General features: G+C 39.7%; 1 protein-coding gene across 1 annotated transcript in view; it reads right to left on the bottom strand.

Annotated features, from left to right (window-relative positions):
• Positions 1-2,683: 2,683 nt before the first annotated feature.
• Positions 2,684-19,397, bottom strand: part of LOC131894167 (zinc finger protein 54-like) — a 29,675-nt gene continuing 12,961 nt past the window's right edge. Inside the window, exons 3-5 of the mRNA XM_059244375.1 lie at positions 9,324-9,415; positions 5,238-5,364; positions 2,684-4,569 (exon numbers count right to left, since the gene is read on the bottom strand). Of these exons, the coding sequence (XP_059100358.1) occupies positions 2,684-4,569; positions 5,238-5,364; positions 9,324-9,353 (2,043 nt within the window). The 5' untranslated portion in view covers positions 9,354-9,415. The remainder of the gene's footprint in view (positions 4,570-5,237; positions 5,365-9,323; positions 9,416-19,397) is intronic.

The raw sequence follows: 19,397 nt of genomic DNA on the forward strand, positions 1-19,397 counted from the left end.
ATCACTAGATGGAGACAAACCCCACAAATAGCAAGAGCATGAGAAATGTTAAAGTCATAACCTGTGGGTGTGACACATGTACATGCATATGCACAGCTAGGAAATCCCAAAGAGTATGCAGGAAAACCATTTTTCAGTACTCAAGAAAGTTGGAGAAGTATTTACTCCAACTGAAAGCACAGTGACTCATATAGAAAAATTAAGACACAACAGACATTAGCCAAACAAGTGTGTTGCAAAGAAGAAAACCTAATGAGTAAGTGGATTTGTCCTGAATTTGAGTGGAGTATAATTAGTTTTCTTTGGAGATATGGCCCCCGAAAGGTTATTCATGGTCTGGCAGATTGATTTTACACTCACGTACATACATTTGGCACTAAGTGGACTCAAGCACTTAAAAAAAAAAAAAGCACATGAAGATATGAAGAAATAGTATGGTGTTGGGGGAAAGTTGGGGAGAAATTGGAGGGCTTGCAGGGGTGAGTATATCCAAATGCATGATGCACATACATGAAATTCTAAATCAATAAACTCAACTCTAATATACTAAGATATTTATTTAAATATAAAGGAAAAGCCTAATCTCTGTGTTCAAGTGTGGTTGACCAGAGTTAGATACAAAGAAAAAATAGTGCCTGGAGTTTTGTAAGTAAAACTTCCATAACTGTGAATTAAGATTCTAATTTCACTGTCAAGTAATTTCTGTTAAATTCATCATAACACCTCCAACATGAAATACAAACTTTGACAAGGTTATGTGAAATCATATAAGGCTTATGTGCTATGGAAAGATTTTGATTGTGGGCTCTCCAATGCTTTATCAAGCCTTGCAAATTATTCTGTATTCCTCATTCATTAAACTAGGGTGTGAGAGGTTCAGGCTGGAGGCTAGATCATATTTACTCATTGAATTTCAATGTAAAGCCATTAAACACAGATGTTTTATTTATTTAAAAAATCACCTTACACAGAGTTGCAAAATATTACAAAATTACATGTGGTTTTACAAAAAAAAAAAAATGTAGATTACAATAGGAGGAATGTTACTTTACTAAGGATGGAAACTTAGTTATTATTCACCATTTCCAAAGAAGGCAAACATGTGAGTTTCATGGCGTACACTGTTCAACACAACTATACATTCTCTAATGTTTGATTTTATTTTCCTCTGATATCTCTATTTTTCCACATACATTTCATTGAGGACATCCAGATAGAAATCACTAATTCCATGGATTTGCCAATTTTTTTCAGGGATCTGTAAAATGCTTTTGAGATGCTTCTGCCTCTGCCTGCTGAATGCCAGGATAGCCCTTTTCTCTTCCTATTGCCCAGCATACTTACCTCATATGTAAGTGTATTCCTCCTTCTCCTGCAAATAAAGCTCATCTCCATTTGTGTTATAGTGATGAAGTGTGCTTAGGCTACTAATTCTTCATGGAGCTAAAACACACAGTAGATTTCTGGGAGCAGCTGGCAGCACGCTCCAGTGGCTGCACCTATGACCTCAGAATCCTGCCCACACACAAAGAGAACTGAACTCTGGGTAAACACCATGTGTTAGAAACAAAGGGGAAGAATAACGCCTGAAACCAAAGGGATTCCAAGACAGGACTCTGCTCGGGTGGCGAAGGCTGTTTTAAACAGTGAACCAGTAACAAACAGTCAGGAGAAAGCGGTAAAAAAGGAGTAGTCTTCCCAGGCACACAATGACAGAATTCTCCTTGGACCGGAACACTGTCATGAACCAGGGTAGTTACCAAAAGGTCACCAAGCAGAGGGGCCTTGGTCTGTGCAGCATCTGCACGAAGAAGAGCTTTGACCCAAGGATCCTCTGGATTTGCCCTCAGGAGTCGGTCCATTTGATCTGTGCCCACAGATGGTTAGTGACCAGTCCCTAACTATCTAACTTCCCTGACGCCTGTCTCAGGTTCATCAGCACTGATGCAGCAACAAATGATACACATTATCATAAAACCATCTGTAAGCAAGAGAGCATGGACGTATCCAAGTTTAAACAAACCACTGTGTTTACATTTCAGCAAATCCCAACAGTAGTACTACCAAAATGTCAGTAAGAATAATATTATATTTACTCAAATAGAACTATCTTCCTCCACTCAAATACAGGACAAATTCACTTACGCACTTGGTTTTCTTCTTTGTAACACGCTTGTCTGTCTAATGTCGATTGTGTCTTAGTGTTTCTATGTGAATCACTGTGCTTTTCAGTTGGAGTAAATACTTCTCCAACTTTCTTGAGTACTGAAAAATGGTGTTCCTGCATACTTTTTGGGATTTCCTAGCTGTGCATATGCATGTACATGTGTCACATTCATGTCTTTAACGTTTCTCACGCTCTTGCTACGAGTTTTCTGGGTTTTCCCTTCAGGATGAGTTTTCAGATGTAGCTATAATCTTAATACCAGGTAAAAACTTCAAAAAATTCAGGGCAGTTCTTGGGCTCTCTAGCATGGAATTACAAGATATGAAATTCCTAATGTACAAGACATGAGGATTTCACAAAAGTAGTTTCTTTCTGGTATTAATTTTCTGATTACAATTTATCCTCATGAATTTTTTGAGGTTGAACAAGTAAAATGTTCTTAGGGATGATTTTTAAATATTGCTACAGCTGAAGAATTTTTCTTCAGTATAAACTCTTGGGATTTCTATGATTTAATCATTCATTAAAAGCTCTCACAAGTTTCTTATGTTCGTGTTTTTCTCCAGTATGGATCCTGTTGTGCTTTGTAAGAAGAGATCGCTGGGTAAAGGATCTGTCACATTCATTACATTTGTATGGTTTCTCTCCAGTGTGGATTCTGGCATGGGTTTTCAGGTTTGACAGCCAATAAAAGCACTTGCCACATACTTCACATTTGTAGGGCTTCACCCCAGCATGAATTTTCTGATGAGCCTTAAGACTCGAGCAGTGGGTAAAGGACTTGTCACATTCTCCACATTTGTAAGGTTTCTCTCCAGTGTGGATTCTGGAATGTCTTTTAAGGTTCGACAACCAATGAAAGAACTTACCACATTCGTTGCACTTGTACGGTTTCTCTCCAGTGTGGACTCTGTAATGTTCCTTAAGTCTTGACAACAAATAAAAGGCTTTACCACAGTCTTTGCATGAGTAAGGTTTCTCCCCAGTGTGAATTTTCTGATGTGTGCTAAGAGCTGTGCAGTGGGTAAAGGACTTGTCACATTCCTTACATTTGTAAGGTTTCTCTCCAGTATGGATCCTGTAATGGTTTTTAAGTTTGGACAACTGAGAAAAACACTTACCACATTCCTCACATTTGTAGGGTTTCTCCCCAGTGTGGGTTCTACAATGGCTTTTAAGGTGTGAGAACACATAAAAAGACTTGCTGCACTCTTCACATTTGTAGGGTTTTTCATCAGCATGAATTTTCTGATGTCTTTTAAGAGCTGTGCAGCGGGTAAAGCATTTGTCACACTTTACACATTGGCGAGATTTCTCGCCAGTATGGGTTCTGTAATGGCTTTTAAGTCTTGACAACTGAGAAAATGATTTGTCACATTCCCCACATTTGTACGGCGTCTCTCCAGTGTGAATCCTGTAGTGGCTTTTAAGGCCTGACAACCAATGAAAGAACTTACCACATTCTTTGCACTTGTAAGGCTTCTCTCTAGTGTGGACTCTGTAATGTTCCTTAAGTGTTGACAACAGATAAAAGGCTTTACCACAGTCTTTGCATTTGTGGGGCTTCTCCCCAGTATGAATTTTCTGATGTGTACTAAGACCCGTGCAGTGGGTAAAGGCTTTGCCACATTCCTTACATTTGTAAGGTTTCTCTCCAGTATGGATCCTGTAATGGCTTTTAAGTCTCGATAATCGAGAAAAGCACTTACCACATTCTTCACATTTATAAGGTTTCTCTCCAGTGTGGATTCTGTAATGGCTTTTAAGTCTAGATAACCGAGAAAAGCCCTTATCACATTCATTACATTTGTAAGGTTTCTCTCCAGTGTGGATTCTGCAGTGGGTTTTAAGGTGAGACAACCACTTAAAGGACTTACCGCATTCTTTACATTTCCATGGCTTCTCTCCAGTATGAAGTCTCTGATGGGTACTGAGGTTTGAGCAGCTCCTCAAGCATTTCCCCCAGTTGTGTGCTTTCTCTCCACTATGAAGTCTTTGCTGCACAAGTCTGTGTGCAGAGCCCAAAAGTTTATCACTCTCTGTATGCTTGTGCTCTATTTTCAGAGTGTGGATACTCTGATTTAGACTAATACTGGAACATAAGTTTAAACATTTGCTACACTCTTTATATTTGAAAAGGTCTTCTCCAGTGTGCACACCTTTATGTCTGTTTAGGTTGGATGAGTCAGTAGAGGCATCCCTGTGGTTACTATATGTGTAGTTGATGCAGTTTTCTACAGTATCACTTGTGTTATAAGGTGTACACTGGGAGGATTCATGAATCAGTTTGCCAAGCTGATTGTATTTGTAAGACTTCTCTTCGATATTCACAAGCTGATGGACAATGTAGTTAGAGTCTTGATCCAAGACCTTCTCGAAATTACCACACATGCAATGGTTCTCTGGGAAATGAGCACAATTAGGGATAGTGAGGATTGACTCATGAGTTCACAGATTCAATAGCTGATGTCACCTTAAGTTCTCTAAGACAAGTAATAATTATTTAGAATAGGGCTCTTAGTGGAGGGCTTTTTACTTTCACGGTCATTATATGAGTGTTCAGAAGCTTCATTTTGATCTCCATCACGCTGTGGGGACTGATAACAGAACTCTCATTCCACTCTAAACTGCATTACTTGCAGAACAAGGGACAAACAGATGACGAAAAAGTAAACAACTTTGGGAAAAGAGCTCTCTGAAGGATTATGTTTAAAATATTTTTCTCTTTTTAAATCTCTCCCACCCACCCCCGAGAAACAGCTGAAGTATAGTTTAATGCAATACTAAAATGAAAATATTCAACTTACTAAGTGTATTGCAATGCATATTTCTGCTACACACATTTAACTTTCTTTTAACTTTAAATATTTCATTAAAAACTTGGTAAGAGGCTTGGAGAGATGGGTCAGTAATTAAGAGCATTTGTCATTTTTTTCAGATGACTTAGGAAAATTCCATAAATTTTTTTTAACCAGAATTTCCTATAGCTTCTAGACAGCTGCAGAGAATTTATACACCTATAAACCAAGTAAATACAAAAGCAGGAATTTTGCTAGAAAACTGTTCTTACCCACAGAGACCAGGTTGCTGTAATTCTCCAACATCACATCAATGTACAAAGCCCTCTGAGCAGAGTCCAGGCATTCCCACTCCTCCTGGGAGAAGTCCAAAGCCACGTCCCCAAATGTTAGCAGACCCTATAATGGAAATTTAAGAGTTTTATCATGTGCTTCTGGGCAGAATGCTTTCCTAGATAAAAGAGGTATAAGGACCTAGGGATATTTTTGTGATGTAGGTGAGGCAGAAAAATTATTCTTTTTTTTTTTTAGATTTATTTATTTATTATGTATACATACCTGCATGCCAGCAGAGGGCACTAGATCTCATTATAGATGGTTGTGAGCCACCATGTGGTTGCCGGGAATTGAACTCAGGATCTCTGGAAGAGTAGCCAGTGCTCTTAACCTCTGAGCCATCTTTCCAGCGTCCGGAAAATTATTCTTTAAGATGTTTTTTAGAGGGGATGGAGACATAGCTTAGCAGTCAAAAATAATGCTTGTTCTTCCAGATGTCCTGGGTTTGGTTCCCAGGTCCTAGATGGCATTTCATAATCACCTGTAGCTCTAGTTCCACATGATCCACTGCCTTCTTCTGGCCTCTAAGGGCACCAGGCATGCAAGTAGTACACAGACATACATTTAGGCTAAAACACCCATACATCTAAAAATAAAATTTAATTTTATATATATATATATATATATATATATATATATATATATATATATTTTGTTTTTTCGAGACAGTGTTTCTCTGTGTAGTTTTGGTGCCTGTCCTGGATCTCACTCTGTAGACCAGGCTGGCCTCCAACTCACAGAGATCCACCTGGCTCTGCCTCCCGAGTGCTGTGATTAAAGGCGTGAGCCACCACCGCCCGGCTAATTGTATATTCTAACTCCGTGTGCTGTACAGCAGTTTCCTGAGAGTTTGAAACATTCTGCCCTGCAGAAAAACTCATTAAAACAGGAAATAAACAACTCACAAATGTCACTCAAATTGACCACATTTCTTAGGTCCCTCCCTCCCCAAGACCGCTGAAAGCCATTCTCTGACTTTGTAAGCCAAGCTGCAAAGAAGGCTCTCGGATGAGCACAGGCACGGGCCCTCGCAAGAAGCGGAGACCAGCCTAACAGCCCCAGCTGAGCTGCTTAGAAAAGGCTCAGACCATATGAGCCACCAGGAAAGGACACCCTCCAACCTGTTACTCTGCCGGGCAGCAATGCAATGTGCTCCAGGTTTCCAGGATTTGTGAGATGTCAGTCATGCTGAGGGATGGGCTTTGGTGATGCAACTGTCTGAATCATTTCTACTCCTGTAAGTAACCTCAATCAATAATATTCATTGGTTCACCAAGTTGGTGGTATCCATGTATCATGGGCTCCTTTTCTGGTGTGTAGACGTGTATGTGTGCATGTCCATCTCCCCAGTCTGTCACACAACACTGAAAACAGGATGACACAATAGTCTCACAAATGATATACTTTCAGGGAATATAAGATAAAAATTTAAGATTTAGAAATAGAAATCTACCATTAATGAAATAGGGGTTTCTGTCACATGGGATCACAGTGTCACATCTTAGATGGAAAGGTTGTGATGAGCAAAATGGTGTCTCTAAATGCTACAACTGTTGATCGTGCTATAATATCAACACTAAATCAATCTTGTCTGTAGGTGGGCCTCACCTGACTCTATTTTAACACCCTCAGCTGGGATGCTATGGTTCCGGTTCAGTACTGCACCCTTTGTATAACAAAGAGGAAGAACAAGGAAAGCAGAAGTCATGGGTGAATTTGAAGTTAGTGTTTTGATTTTTTTACACAGTGAAGAGTAACAACAGTCAATACTGCCAATATTCCCAACATTAACACATGAAGTTATACAGTCTGTGAGAATATTTTTGCCTGGATATACTGGCAATCATGAAGTAAATAGAAAAAAAAAACAGCATTAGCCACAGTTGATATCATAAATAATTTTTTTTCTAAATGCATATACAACCCAATACAGACAAATAATAATTTCAGAAGTTTAAAGGTTTTCTGTGAAATGGAAGGAATGAATTAAATCAAGTGAAAATATACTAACTCTTCCTTGCTTTTCAATTATGTTATTGCTCATAAAAGAGGTTCAAAAGAAACTTCAAATTTTGGTTTATATAATGTATTTGAGCTGTACTGTCAGTTATACAGCCAAGTACTACTTATGTTCTTCCTTCATTTTTCGGAAAATACAAGATACAACGTTATATATTGGTTTTGCCATGAATGTAAAATAGAAATTTAAACCTGGGGGCTGGAGAGATGGCTTATTGGTTAAGAACACTTGCTCTTCTTGCAGAGGAAACTGGTTCAGATCTCAGCACACAGCCTGACTCTAGTTTCTAGTGATCTGGAGATCTCTTCTTGCCTTTGTGGGTACCAGGTACATATATATATATATATATATATATATATATATATATATATACAGGCAATCACTCATGTACATAAAACAAAATAAAAACTTAAATAAGTAAAACATTTTCCAAGAAAAAAAAAAGTAAAACAGGGCTGGACAGTGGTGGTGGCAGGTAGATTTCTGTGAGTTCGAGGCCAGCCTAGTCTACAGAGTGAATTCCAGGACAGCCAGGGCTATACAGTGAAAACATAGCCCAAACCTCCCTCCAAGAAAAAAAAAAAAAAGAAATAAATGTGCCCATTACAGCCTTTTTTCATAATCTCTACCTATGAAAAACAGTAGCTCAGCAAAAGAGAAAAAGAAAGTGATAGGAGAGCCTTCCTCCTCCAAAGGGAAAGATCAGAGCAAAGTAATTATGAGTAATTATTTCTGCATGAAATGTGATGGCTTATGTACATTACTCAACACTCTCAAGAAAATTCTTACTGCTATATTCCATATGATGTTACATAAAGACTCCCAAGAGGTCACTGTCTGAAAAAACAAAAGATAAAGAGAAAAGACTCATTTCCCTAGTTTGGGAAGTTATCGCTGAGCGTCGGAATCAAGAGAATGATGTGAGCAATTACGAACTTTCCTGAGACAAACAGATGTCAGGTGTCAACAAACACTGGCACATCATCACTGTGATATCAAATGCCAAAGAGAAAAAGAGTAGACGACAACGTGCATCTCCTTATAGAAACATCAATTTCATGGATGATCAAGGCACACATGCCTGCCATCTTCAGTACTCTCGAGAGTGCATTAGGATCCAATACGGATCCAAATAGCAAATCTTTGAATTCTTTTCCAAAAAATTATTAGAGATTCTAGCAAGGAGCTCAACACCTTGAATGTGCACTTTCATAAGTCTAGTTCAAGGAAACCTGATACCTCCCTCAAATTGAACCTACATGGCACACGAGGCCTTAATAACTAATATATAAGTACACAAATCCGCCCTTTGTAGCAAGTGAACAACAACACATTTGTTTGAACACCTGTCACAATGGAAGCACAGGTCTTGTTTTCACTGTGAATATTCGCCCTCACACAAAGAGTCTGGAGAGGACTGAATGGAGAAAAGGCCGTGGTACACAGTAGACATGTATTTAAAGAGTACATCTTGACTATCGGAAGAAAAAGGAATTCATGGGAGACAAACACTTCAGATGACACTATCAGAAGCAGAGAATGAAAGGCTTGCAATGTGTCTTAATTAGGGTTTCTATTGCTGTGAACAGAAACCATAAGCAAGGCAACTCTTGTAAAGGAAAACATTTCATTGGGGCTGGCTTACAGTTTCAGAGGTTTAGTCCATTTTTGTAATGGCAGGAAACACAGCGACATGCAGGCAGACATGGTGACAGGGAGAAGGAGCTGAGAGTTCTACATCTTGATCCACAGGCAGCAGAATCGAAAGTGACACTAGGCCTAGCTTGAGCATCTGAGACCTCGAAGCCCATTGCCATAGTGATACATTTCCTCCAACAAGGTCATACCTACTCCAACAATGCCACACCTTCTAATAATGACACTCCCTATGGGCCAAGAACTTGAACACATGAGTCTATGGGGGCCATTCTTATTCAAAACACCATACAAGATTTTAATACATAACAATTCTAAAAAAAAAAAAAAAGAACATGACACTGACCTGGGATGTATTTACTGGAGAAGCGGCCATTTCTTCTTGTTGCTCTGCTCTGAGTTTCTGTTTCAGTAACAATGATTGGGCCCCTTCTTGCCCTTTCATATCAGGTGTCAAAAATGCAAAACAAAAATTAATATTAAACTCTGTTAAGAAACAATGTCTAACCACATAAAAAGATCCAAATACCAAAAAAATACCAGAAGTCTGGTCAACAATTCTTGAAGTGAGGAGAGAATGGAAAAATATATTTAAATACCTGAAAGAAAATAACTGTTAACTATGTTATTGCAGCCAGAAAAATTATCTCTTAAAATTGGCAGAGAAGTGTGTTTAAAGGTAGTCATGAGTTAACACATGCCATTTCACTCAAGCATCAGTACAGATAATAATTAGAGGCAAAATTACAGAGATCAGTTAAAAATATGTATATATATATATATATATATATATATATATATATATATATATACACATTCACGAGAACACTGGAAATAAGACATTTCATTTGAGGAATAGATGAATAAAAGAGAGCCAGAGAGTAGTTGACTATGTCTATCCAACACACTGAACCAGAAAACTACCAATTCTAACAAGGAAGAAACAGAAATACTATCTACAATCCAATCAGCCACATCAAAAATATCACAGGGAATAAAAACCATATGATAAAAATGTCAGTAGAACATGGAAATGTCTCCGACAAAGTTCAACAAAAACTTCTAATCAAACTACGGATGGGCAGTATTGAAACACGCCTTTAATCCCAACACTCTGGAGGCAGAGACAGGAAGATCTCTGAGAGGTAGAGGCCAGCATCGTCGACAGAGTGAGTTCTATGTCAACCAAGGTACACAGAGAAACTCTATCTTGAAAAACAAAACAAAAAAACTAGGAATAAATGGAACCTAGCTCAACGAGGTACATGTGTCCATCCTAGGCTGAGAGGTCTAAATTTACCCCGTTTTACAGTATTACGTGACAAAGACCAAAAAAGGACAGTTCCTGTAACCCTCTGAAAAAAGCCCAGACTTGACCAAACATGTCCCAAGATAAGAAAACTAAAACCTCAGCCTATCAAAAATGTGCTAATATAACTGTTGCCTGCTTAACAAATTATGTTTGAGATGACCTAACTGGTCCTGAAATTCCCCTAGCTGTGCTTGAAAGGAGCCTGCAGGCTCCCCTCAGGATTGTCGCCATTTTGTACAGGTGTTTGACCCCACGTGCTGGTAATAAACAAAGCAAGTTCCAGGGCCACACAGAGAAACCCTGTCTCAAAAAACCAAAAAAGTAAAAATAAATTAAAGGAATAGTCATCAAAAGGAAAACCACAAAAAGCCAATGTATATATGTATTCATTTTTTAATTTTTTAAAGAATTATTATTTTTTTTGACCTTCTTTCTTTCCTTTTTATTTTTATTTTTATTTTTTTTTTAAATTTTTATTTTGCAATACAATTAAGTTCTACATACAGGCACAGATTCCCTTGTTCTCCCCCCTCCCGCCCCCATCACCTTCCCCCCAGCCCGCCCCCCATTCCAATCTCCTCCAGGGCAAAGCCTTCCCCACAGACTGAGATCAGCCTGGTGGACTCAGTCCAGGTAGGTCCAGTCCCCTCCTCCCAGGCCGAGCCAAGGGACCCTGCATAGGCCCCAGGTTTCAAACAGCCAACTCATGCAATGAGCACAGGACCCAGTGCCACTGCCTGGATGCCTCCCAAACAGATCAGGCCAATCAACTGTCTCACCCACTCAGAGGGCCTGATCCAGTTGGTGACCCCTCAGCCATTGGTTCATATTTCATGTGTTTCCGTTTGTTTGGCTATTTGTCTCTGTGCTTTATCCGACCTTGGTCTCAACAATTCTCTCTCATATAAACCCTCCTCATTCTCGCTAATTGGACTCCCAGAGATCCACCTGGGGCCTAGTCATGGATCTCTGCATCCAGATCCCTCAGTAGTTGGATGAGGTTTCTAGCACGACAATTAGGGTGTTTGGCCATCCCATCACCAGAGTAGGTCAGTTCGGACTGTCTCTCGACCATTGCCAGCAGTCTGTTGTGGGGGTATCTTTGTGGATTTCTGTGGGCCTCTCTAGCACTTTGTTTCTTCCTATTCTCATGTGGTCTTCATTTACCATGGTCTCCTATTCCTTGTTCTCCCTCTCTGTTGTTGATCCAGCTGGGATCTCCCACTCACCCAAGCTCTCTTTCCCTCGACCCTCCCCCTTCACTACCCCCACTCATGTCCAGGCTGTTCATGTAGATCTCATTCCATTTCTCTGTCATTGGGCGATCCCTGTGTCTTTCTTGGGGTCCTGTTTTCCAGGTAGCCTGCCTGGTGATGTGAGTAGCAGTCCAGTCATCCTTGTTCCACATCTAGTATCCTGTTATGAGTGAGTACATACCATGTTTTTCTTTCTGAGTCTGGGATACCTCACTCAGGATGATTTTTTCTAGGTCCATCCATTTGTCTGCAAACCTCATGATGTCATTGTTTTTCTCTGCTGAGTAGTATTCCATTGTGTATATGTACCACATTTTGTTTACCCATTCTTCAGTTGAAGGGCATCTAGGTTGTTTCCATGTTCTGGCTATTACAAACAATGCTGATATGAACATAGCTGAACAAGTGCTCTTGTGGTGTGGTTGAGCATTCCTTGGGTATATGCCCAAGAGTGGTATAGCTGGATCTTGGGGGAGATGGATTCCCAATTTTCTAAGAAAGCGCCATATTGATTTCCAAAGTGGTTGTACAAGCTTGTATTCCCACCAGCAGTGGAGGAGAGTTCCCCTAGCTCCACATCCTCTCCAGCATAAGGTGTCTTCAGTGTTTTTGATCTTAGCCATTCTGACAGGTGTAAGGTGGTATCTCAGAGTTGTTTTGATTTGCATTTCCCTGATGATTAGGGATGTTGAGCAATTCCTTAAATGTCTTTCAGCCATTTGAGTTTCCTCTGTTGAGAATTCTCTGTTTAGTTCTATAGCCCATTTCTTAATTGGACTGTTGGGCATTTTGATATCTAATTTCTTGAGTTCCTTATATATTCTGGATATCAGTCCTCTGTCAGATGTGGGATTGGTGAATATCTTTTCCCATTCTGTAGGCTGTCGCTTTGCTTTGTTGACCGTATCCTTTGCCCTACAAAAGCTTCTCAGTTTCAAGAGGTCCCATTGATTGATTGTTTCTCTCAGTGTCTGTGCTACTGGTGTTCTATTTAGAATTATTTATAAGGTGGGCAGGGTGGCCTCTTCTATGGTACTAGAGGCAGAGGCAGGCAGAACTATGTTAGAGGCCAGCCTGGTCTACAAAGTGAGTTCCAGGACAGCCAAAGCTGTTGCACAGCGAAACCCTTTCTCAAACAACAACAACAACAACAACAACAACAACAACAACAGAATTATTTATATTTTATGTGAATGAATGTTTGCCCTGCATGTGTGAATGTGTATTATGTAAGTGTTGGTGCCCATGAAGATCAGAGTACATTTGATACACTGGAACTGAAAATATAGACAGTTACAAGCTACCATGTAGGTTTTGGGAAACAAATCCAGGCCCTTTAGAAGAGTAAAAAGTGTTTTTTTGTTATTTGTTTGTTTTTGCCTTTTGTTGAAATAGATTTTTTTTTCTTCCCATAATATATCCTGATTTTGCTTTTCTCCTCCGTCTCCTCCTCCCAGTTTCTCCCCACTTCCCCTCCCTTCTGGATCCATCCCCTTTCTGTCTCTGATGAGAAAACACACAGGCTTCTGAGGGATAATAATTTAAAAAATATAACATACTAAGATAAAATGAAAACTAACATACCAGAATTGGATAAAACAAACTGAAGGAAAGGAAGCCATAAAGAGAAGGCATAAGAGACAGAGAGAGAGAGACCTGCTAGTTCACACACTCAGCGATCTCATAAAACCACTAAACTGGAAGCCATTATATATACACAAAGACCTATGGGGTAAAAAGAGAGATACAAAAATAAAAATAAGACCAAGTTAAAAAAAAAAAAAAGGAAAATCCCTGACACAACCTTGTGAGAAAAGGACACTCCAAAGATGCCAATGAGTTCATTTTCTGTTGGCCGTCTACTGCTGGGCATATAGAAGACTGTTCTTAACTGTTAACTTAACCATCTCTTCTGCCACCCATTTTTTTTAAGTGTTTATGACCCTTAGCCATGATGTAATTACAAACTCAAAACCAACTGATACTCCTTATCACCCTATTCAGAATGGCTAAGGTGGAGGAGTTAGGGGGTACGCATTTACTCCCATTACTCCAGGTTAAAAGGCAGGTGGATTTCTGTGACTCAATGCCAGTCTGGTCTACACAGTGAGTTCCAGGCCAGCTAGAACTACACAGTGAGACTGTCTCAAAAAAAAAAAAAAAAAGGAAAAAAAAATGGCAACAAACCTTGCTGTTAGATATTGTTCTGTATGCTGTGAATATGTGTTTCTCTCATTGATTGATAACTAAAATGCTGATTGGCCCATAGCCAGACAGGAATTATAGGTGGGGTAAGCCATCGAGGAGAAATCTAGGAAGAGGAAGGCTGAGTCAGGAGTCACCAGCCAGACACAGAAGAAGCAAGATGTCAAGGCAGAACTGAGAAAAGGTACCAACCCACATGGCTAAACACAGGTAAGAATTATGGGTTAATTTAAGTGTAAGAGGTAGTCAGTAATAAGTCTGAGCTAATGGCCCAGCACTTATAATTAATATAAGCCTCTGTGTGCTTACTTGGGGGATGCAAGTGGGAGAGATTTGTCCTGACGGCCAGCTGGCCAGGTCACAGGAAAACTCGCAACTACATTTGGCGTACCAAAACAGGGCTCTCCAATTTCCACAAGACCTAAAAGAGTTTAAAAAGGGCTTCTAAACACACAATAATGGAGCCCAAAACAGCTTTCTACTTCATGTCTCATGCAGATATAGAGACGCCATGGCTTACAGACTTGAGCTACAGTATGGCAGGTTCATGGTGTATGGGCTTGAGTGCAGCATGGAGGATTCCGCCACTGTACACAGTGGTGTCTGCAAGCCGCGCATCATGGTGCATGGTAGATACAGCTTTTGCTAGTACAAAAAAAAAAAAAAAGGAAAGAAAGAAAACGTTTTTGGGCTACATGCTGCTGGATGGAAGCATAGATCCATTGCTTCAGAGAGTCAGCAATGAGCTTGGTTCCCCTAGAGCTGGCGGTAAATGCCATGTTGGGAAGCTGAGGTGGGCACAGCCAGTGTGCCATTTCAGTGCTAGTCATGCTGCAGTTTAAAGCAATAGATTCACAATAAGACAGATTCAGATGGGATAAACCCTAAACAGTTTACAGTATGTGTAAAATTGTACGTAGGCTTGGAAGAGAGTGGAAAATGAATGTAGACAGTTAGATAAAGAAATAGATAGTTTCAAAAAATAAAGTCTTTAAAGAGAAAGTAAAAGTAATATTAAAAAATAAGCCACGTAAAGATGGAAATCACACAGAGAGTCTGGATTATATTATCTTTGGGATTTTTAACTGCAGAGAGACATTTGATTGTAAAAGCTGCTGAGTTAAATCAATATATACATATTAAAGGTATCTTGACTTCAAAATTTATGTCTAAGGATACGTTGCTTTGGAAGAGGTTCTGCTTTTGTTTCCACAGAAGATGGAGAAGCTGTGGATTGCTTCCAGGCTCATATGGTTTGGTCAAGGAAGACCCCCAGAGAGGTCTCCAGATGTTCCAACATCTAGATCAGCTTCAAGGCAACTGGCTCAGACAATGCAGCCTCACAGACTACTCCAGTCAGGACTTGACCATAATTCTTAATTTTCTCAGGAACCCCATAAAATTACCAGCACCCGCTCTCAGCAGGAAGTAGTAGGAGAAGCTATGTCCAAAATTCCCAAAATATTGTTTATAAATGTTTATTTAAAGCAGGTTGATTATAAATGCAATCTCTTTCTAAAGAAGAAAAGGGGATATTATAGATACGATAGGATAAAGAGTAACAACTTGTTTAAAATGTTTTACATTGCTGTAAATTTTAGCTTATTACAAATTTAAAGTTAATTTTGTTATACTGTATGTATATTTCTACTCTTGTTTAAGGTATGTTTATACAGCTCACTTGAAATTGTAATGTACAATTAAGAAATAAAGATTAATAATTAGACATCTATGACAATCACATTTATAGTCATGTTAGTTAAGTTTTCTAAGTATACATAGATACATTTCAATTAGGTAGATGATCTTCAAACACTTCAAAGACCTACAGAATATGGCATTTAAAATGTTTTTAAGAACTCTGACTTTCTGGACATTGAGACCTATCTGCTCCTGGCAGCACCAATCTACTTTAGAGAAGATAATGAGCATTGAAGAAACTTATTATGGAATTTGCTTTCTTTGTGGTAAAAGTTAGCCACAGCAAAAAAGTGCCCTTGAGTCAACTGTTTGACAGTATGTTGTGTAAAATGGACATGCAGGACCCATAGGAAGGTGACCACTGAACTTTGCAAGGCAAGATGGTCCTTCAAGTTTCTGCTTTGCAAAAGAGACTGCCAGATAATCTACAGGACACAGAGAGAAGCGACTGAGAGACTCTAGGCCTATAGGCTGAAGATGGATGCCCCAACATTGCAGAGGAACTTTGGATGACTGTCCAGGCAGCCAGCTGTCTCTGTCATTTGCAGAATTTTGGAAGCCGCTTACAATGAATTTCCTGTATACTTAGGTAATATTATATCCTTCTGGGGTCTTTGATGTAGTTGAAGACTAGATTGTTATAATTTTCCTTGGTTATGATAAAAGATAAATTAGATATGAAACTTTAGACTCACAAATATAAGATAGATAGAATATTTTCTTTAATTTTGTCAAATACAAATAGATTAGATATTGTAACTGTAATTCTTGCTTGATAACTGTTTTGTTATAAGTAATTTTACTATGCTAAAGTTAAAATCTTCCTTTTTGATTAGACAGAAAAGGGGAGGTGTTGTGGCATGTCGTTCTGTATGCTGTGAATATGTGTTGCTCTAATTGATTGATAACTAAAACGCTGATTGGCCCATAGCCAGACAAGAAGTATAGGCAAGGCAAGCAGATGAGGAGAATTCTGGGAAGAGGAAGGCTGTGTGCTTACTAGGGGACGTGAGTGGGAGATTTGTCCTGACTGCCGCCTGGCCAGGACACAGGACAACTTCCAACTACAAAACCTAGTTGAGGAAATGGAAAAGTGGAATCCCTACCTTACTCTTGGACTTTCCATCATCGGATAAGCTGGACCACAGCCTGTAACCTGCTCTAATAAAATCCCTTTCTATCTCTATCTCTATCTCTATATCCGTATCTATATAGATTCATTCTATCAGTTCTATTCCCCTAGAAATACTCTATTACATGGGATGTGGCCTCTCTACAGGTGGTTCCATGCGGTCAGTGGAACTCACAGCAGCAACACGGAATTTGACGGCAGTGTAGGGATGAAGGTGAAATGCAGCTACACCGAAAGCCCCAGTGCAGAGCACCACATGCAGCCAACTCTCCTCAGAGAGCACCAGGCACAACCTTCAGGATTAGAAGATTAAATGCAAACCACAGCATTGGAGTGTGGCAGTGAGAATGTCACTTGAGGTGTTTGGTTTCAGTGCATTTTACATACAAATAGCAGGGAAGTGTATGTTGGGTGTGACTTAGGACACAATTAACACGCAGCCCTTAATCCAACTTATTTTAAGTGTTCCAGATGCCAACTCCCGTTTAATAGTCATAAACTACTCAAGAGTGGGAACATGTCCTTTCCACATCACATCTACTTATCAGTGAGGAGGGTTTGAGATCTGCTGCCTATGGTTACAAGAAAGAGCGTCAGGGTGAGTGCCAGCTCATGAAACACAGTGACACAGAAGTGGGGTGACAAAGACACACTGAGGAGTTTTGGCAACAGTAGGCGCTGGTTGTCAAAGACATTTGTCTATAATTATGTGCCTGAGGGCTTATAAGCAAAAGAACAAGTCAATCTGAAATAGGATGCAGAAAGGTATTAGAAAGGCTGTGTAGAAACTAATGTAATAGAGACTCAACGAACAATACCAGGAGTCAATGCATCACACTTGCTTCTGTGATGAAATAAAAGGACTGACAAAGCATTCCTTATGTAATCTGAAACTAAGTGAGTAAATCCCTAAGTAATAGAATTAGAGCTGAAAGGGGGCATAGCAATGGATATCCATGATGTCTGTGTTATCACAGAGAGTACTGTAGAAAGTCATCCCAAATAAACTGGAAATGTAGAAGAAAAGGATGAATGCCTAGAAACAACCATGTCTGTTATGAAACTAGAAAAGATCTGACACAAATACTGGGATTTAAGCACTAATGATTTCTTCTAAAAATATTCCAGGACTATCCAGGTGGTGGTGCTTTAAATCCCAGCATGCAGGAGGCAGAGGCAGGTGGATCTCTGTGGATTTGAGGTCAGTCTGGTCTACAAGAGTGAGTTCCAGGACAGCCAGGGCTACATAGTGAAACCCTGTCTTGAAAAAGAAAAGAAAAAATTCCAGGACTGGACAGATTCAGCAATAAGTTCTCTAAAGGAACAACATATCATATAAGGACAAGCGAATACCCGCAAAACAGAATCACTGACCAGTTGTCTACATAGAAATAGACACTGAGACTCTCTCTGAACTATACAGAAATGGAGTTCAGGTTAGTTTCATGCCAGGGATGCAACTGTTTCAGAAACACACACAAAACAATCAATGTAAAATAGCAAATATCTACACTCAGTGAAAGAAGAAATATGATCATGTCAATAGAGCTAAAAAAGGCCTGTGACAAAACATCAAATTTGCTCAGTATAAAAGCTCCGAAGACACATACCTCAATGCCATAAACACTAGAAGCCCAAACCTATGTTTAACATTACACTCAATGAGGAAAACTGCAATCATCCTACTCTAATAGGGACAGAGACAAAGGTGTCTACTCCTTCCACACCAACTCAACACAGTGCATCAACTGTTATACAGACCATGAAGGAGAGAAAAAAACTTACAGGGGGCCCATATAGGAACGTCAAGGGGCTGGAGAGATGGCTGAGCAATTAAGAGCACTGACTGCTCTTCCAGAGGGCCCAGGTTCAATTCCCAGCACCCACATGGCAGCTTTCAACTGTCTGTGACTCCAGTTCCAGGGGATCTGACACCCTCACACAGACATACATGCAGGCAACGATTAAATATCAAAATTAATCATTATAAAAATCTGCAAAAATATAAGTGAATAGGAAATACCAATGCCTATTTGGAGGCAGAATTTTAATCTTCTATACAACCATCCAATAAGAGAAGTGTGTGGAGATCACAGAAACTGAACCACCAACCAGAGAGTTTGCATGGGAATGACCTAGGTCCTCTACACATACAGCTGTAGCTGTGTAGCTTGGTCTTCTTGTGGGACTCCTAACAGTGAGTGCAGGGCCATCTCTGATTCTGTTGCCTGCTGTAGGGACCCATTCCTCCTACTAGGTTGCTTCATCTAGCCTTAATAGAAGAGGAAGTGCCTAGTCTCACAGCAACTTGATATACCAATACCATGACTGGCTGATATATATGGGAGCCCCACCCTTTTCTGAAGAGAAAGGAGGAGAAATGGACTGTGGGGAGAGGGGAAGAGAAAAGCCTGGCAGGGGGGAAGGACTGGGAGAAGAGAAGGGAAGGAGGGGAAACTGACTGTGACTGGGATGGAAAAAAATTAATTAGTTAAAAAATAGTAAAAAGAAAAGAAAAGCTTTGTACTGTTATTACTGCTACCCAAGAAATGCTCAATCATACCACAAAGATACATGCTCACCTATGTTCATAGCAGCACTATTTGTAATAGCCAGAACCTGGAAACAACCTAGATGCCCCTCAACTGAAGAATGGATTAAGAAAATGTGGTACATATGCACAATGGAGTACTACTCAGCAGAGAAAAACAATGACAGCATGAAATTTTCAGGCAAATGGATGGAACTAGATAATATCATCCTGAGTGAGGTAACTCAAACCCAGAAGGACAAACATGGTATGTACTCACTCAT

The sequence above is a fragment of the Peromyscus eremicus genome, chromosome 1, assembly GCF_949786415.1.
Source record: "Peromyscus eremicus chromosome 1, PerEre_H2_v1, whole genome shotgun sequence".
NCBI lineage: Eukaryota > Metazoa > Chordata > Mammalia > Rodentia > Cricetidae > Peromyscus > Peromyscus eremicus.